Source organism: Carlito syrichta, unplaced genomic scaffold, assembly GCF_000164805.1.
Source record: "Carlito syrichta isolate Samal-C Ts95f unplaced genomic scaffold, Tarsius_syrichta-2.0.1 Scaffold117912, whole genome shotgun sequence".
Classification (NCBI taxonomy): Eukaryota; Metazoa; Chordata; class Mammalia; order Primates; family Tarsiidae; genus Carlito; species Carlito syrichta.
The window spans coordinates 377-4192 of NW_007062008.1; the positions used below are offsets into that span (position 1 = coordinate 377).

General features: G+C 54.6%; 1 protein-coding gene across 1 annotated transcript; it reads right to left on the reverse strand.

Annotated features, from left to right (window-relative positions):
• Nucleotides 1-639: 639 nt before the first annotated feature.
• On the reverse strand, nucleotides 640-3810 carry MEPCE (methylphosphate capping enzyme). The gene is made up of 4 exons (XM_008074810.1): nucleotides 3365-3810; nucleotides 1639-1857; nucleotides 1341-1467; nucleotides 640-1239 (listed from the first exon to the last, which is right to left on the reverse strand). Exons 1-4 carry the CDS (start codon nucleotides 3626-3628, stop codon nucleotides 1187-1189), a joined length of 663 nt encoding a protein of 220 aa, XP_008073001.1. The 5' UTR covers nucleotides 3629-3810; the 3' UTR covers nucleotides 640-1186.
• Between the last annotated feature and the right edge of the window lie 6 nt (nucleotides 3811-3816).

The following is a 3816-nucleotide window of genomic DNA, read 5'->3' on the forward strand; positions in this document are numbered from 1 at the left end:
CCACTTACTTCTGATCGCTTAAAGCGCACATCTCAGCCCGCCGCGCGTCAGAAGCCTTCCCTGGTTACCTGTCTCTCGGAGCCCGCAAGGCAGCTGCTTGCACCGAGTTGCTGAAATTGTCTCCTTGCTTTTTGCCTTTAAAGGTCTTGTCCCTCGTTTGTGCCTGGCTCAAGAGTACTCGGCATTTGTTGAAAGGATGTTCAAAGCTCCAGTGACACTTGACAAGCCACTGAAGAGCTTCACGTTAATTGCCTGTAGGTCTGAGTCCACAACACAAAAAAGGGGGTTTGTCAGCCTTAGCACATTTGGATGGCTCTGGGCTGAAGTCCTTTTTTTTTTCGCCCTCCACTGTTAACTCTTACAAAGTTAACTTTCTGCCCAAAGCTCCCCCACCAAACAACCATCAACAGGGTTTTTTTCTGGAGGGAGGGGGATGGAGTCTTCAAATTTCATCAAGATTTGCATTACACCCCTTTTCCCAACTAGGCTTTTGCATACTTGCATGTAGATTTTGACTAGCACAATCTTCTCAACCACTGAAAAGCCAGTCCTCTTCCTTGAGACTGGCACGAGCTGAGAGGAAGTACAGGTTCTACTGGGAAGTGCCATCCCTTCCCCATCAGCTAAAAAGTACCAGACACAGGTGTGGGGGCCACTGCCCTAGACATCAAATTTATTGTGCTGTGCTCACATCGAAAACCCAACCCCCTCGCCCGCTGGGGGACAGCGAAGGGAAGGATTTTCACAGTACCTGCGTGCCTCCCTGCCAAGCTTCCCCCTCTAGCCCTCAGTCCATCTATCCGTGGTCCACTGAAATGCAGCTAGGGACGAAAGCTGAGGAGAAGTGGGAATCTCTCTCCTTGGAAGAACAGGAGGAAGGGCTAGATCATTTGACACCCGCCCCCCGTGCCCTAGGAGAACAAAAGGTCAGCAAACAGTCCATGCCACCCAGCTCAGCAGGCTGGGGGAGAGGAAGATGATGGGAGCTCCAGCACAGCTGGATCTGCTTAGGTGCCAGAGGCACAGGGGAGAGGCTGGGGCAGCAACAGAAGAAACGCTTCTTTGCAGATCCAGAAAAGAAACTCTTTGGAGTCAGAAAGGAAAGGTCTTGGGATGCTTTCCCCTTCCCCCAGGTCCTCAGGAGCAGCGAAGGCAGCCTCCTCATACTTTCTGTTCAGGCGACCACTTAGTGGCTGGGAGAACGGGCTTTGTGGAACAGGTACACAGGACGCTGGAAGCCTGTGGAGACAGTGGGCAATCAGGAGCTGGCAGGACCTTAGGACTCCACGGAGTCTGCACCCTCCTAGCCAACCTCCCCCCACAGAATAAGCCAGACTTACCTTTAGAGGTGTTGTGGGGTGTGGCCACAAGCTCGTAACTGGAGAAGCCCACTTCTGGGGATGTCAGGTAGGCGCTGAACTGCTCTGGCTTCAGCTGGATTCGGTAGTAGTTCTTGTAGATTGTTTCCTGGGAGGAAAGGCAAAGGGCCGCGTAAGCTTACCTCCTCCCCTGGCCAACGGATGCCCACCCAGGGGACCTTTTCACATTGATCAGAAAGCCCTCTTCCTGCTTCCTTCGGGCTTTTCTTGCTTCAACCAAAAAAGGGATCATCTCCATTTCCACCAAAACCCAACTCACCGTGAGAGTCTTTCTCTTGCCATAGGATGACCAGGGCTGGGGCTCTAAGACGAGGATGCCTCCAGGGCGCAGGTGTCGGTAGATCCGGCGAAACATGCGCTTCAGCCCCTCGTCTCCCCAGTTCAGATGCACCCACTTGGTAAGGCTGAGGCAGAGCACCACATCGTACTCGGGTGTTTGGGCCTCCACCAGCTCTTCTCGATCCAGCACGTAGTTACCCTGAGGGCAAGAGTTGGGGTGAGGTCAGCGGAGGGGTGGCGAGAACCCGGCCCTCAAGGTCTCCTCAGCCTCCTCAGCCGGCACTGCCACAAAGTCCTGCAGCCTCACTTTGGCCTGTGGTCACATTCCTCTCAGACCCACTCCCAAACTGCCTCTGCTGCCTACTGGTGGTAAACCAAACAAGCACCAAAAGGAAGCCTAGGTCATTTCAAATGGAGCAAATTGCCCACCAGCTCAGCCAAGCTGGGGTTCCCCTAAGACCCTATCCTGTGCCTCTTCCCACCCACAAATGAAGCGGAATGAATCAATGTTATGCCAGGGTTACTAACCCAGGTTTCAAAGGCGAACCTGTGTGGTTCCTTCCCCTCTGTTGGGGCTGGCAAAGTTTCAGGCTTGATTCTTTATCTGAGAGAAATGAACCACATCCCTCAGGAAACCTTTTCTAGATGATAAACTCATCACCACCCTCTGGAAAGCCCATTCTTCAGGTGTAACCCAACACATTGCCAAATATTTCGGCAGATGCCCTCTGGAGTGTTTTACGGGGAGCAGTGTACAGCCGAGGGGCAGACACTGTCGGGCGTGGCAGTCTCCCCTCTCCGCAAGTCTCTGACTCGTCCCTCTCCCACTACCTCAACATGGAAATGACCTAAGTCAAGCCACTTGGGTTCCTGACTACTGACACTCTTCACTGAGCTCTGTTTAGGGAAACAGAAGCAGTCGATGCAAACAAGATCCCTAGGACCTAAAACCTACCTATTAATCTGCCATGACTCCAATCTCTCCCTCCTCCTAAGACATTCCATGTCTGACCCTCACCTCTCAGGCTTTTTTTTTGAGTCAGAGTCCCACTGTCACCTAGGCTGTAGTGTAGTGGCATGCTCACAGCCACTGCAGCCTCTTGACCTGCTGGGCTCAGGCCGTCCTTCCACCTCAGCCTTCCAAGTTGCTGCAACTCCAGGCGTGTGTCACCAGGCCCAGCATTTTTTTTAGTTATTGTAGACATGAGGTCTCACCAAGCTGCCCAGGCTGGTCTTGAACCCCTGGGCTCCGGCAAACCCTTTCGCCTCGGCCTCACAAAGTGCTGGGGTTACAGGTCTGAGCCACCACGCCCAGCCTCTCCTGCTCCTCTAATACGTTTGAGGACAAGACTCTGCCAGGACCAAATACCCTAGCAGGAGCAGCCTTCGAGAGAGAGCACACTGGGTGCAATTACAGTCCAGGCCAGGAACAGGGCAAAGAGTCAGCCTTCATCTTGGGAAAAGAGATCCTGGCAGCCATGAGAAAGGACTCTAGGGCTAAAGTCCCAAGGTAGAGACCCCATCTATCCAGGCCACAGAAGGGGAGACGCGCCCAGCGGAGGCTCTCACTTGTCAATCCACCCCTTTTCTTGAGGAACTGGTTCTGCTAGTGAGGAAGACGCATGGAAATCCCTCTGGGTCATAACCTTCCCTGCCACCACATGCCCACTTAATTTCCTCTTCCGAGAGCCTCTGGCCCCCCTTACCGTGACGAAGACAACATTGTTGGGGAAGACTGACGTGTCCGCTCCATCCAGTGGCACTTGGGGTGCGGCGATGGGACCCCGGCTGGCTGTCAGCGAGGCTGGAAAGGAACTCCTCTTTCGGACGGTGCTGGCTCCTTCCTCACCCGCCGCCCCTGGGTCCCCCCCAGCAGTCTGGGGCGGCAGGCGCAGCTCCTCGGACAGGTAGTGTCGGATGTTTTGGCGGGCCGAGTGGATGAGCCGGGCATCGATATCCAGGCCCACCATCCGGGACGGGCCCCACTTGCAGGCAATGCTCAGGGTCAAGTGGCCCACGTTGCAGCCCAGGTCGAGAACGTCCCGGCCGCGAAACCACTCAGGCTTCAACACCCGAAGGCGCCCGTCCTCACAGGAAGGATTGCGGTACCCATAGTACTTGCAGTAATTCCCATATTGGAACTTGCGCTGCTGCTTTT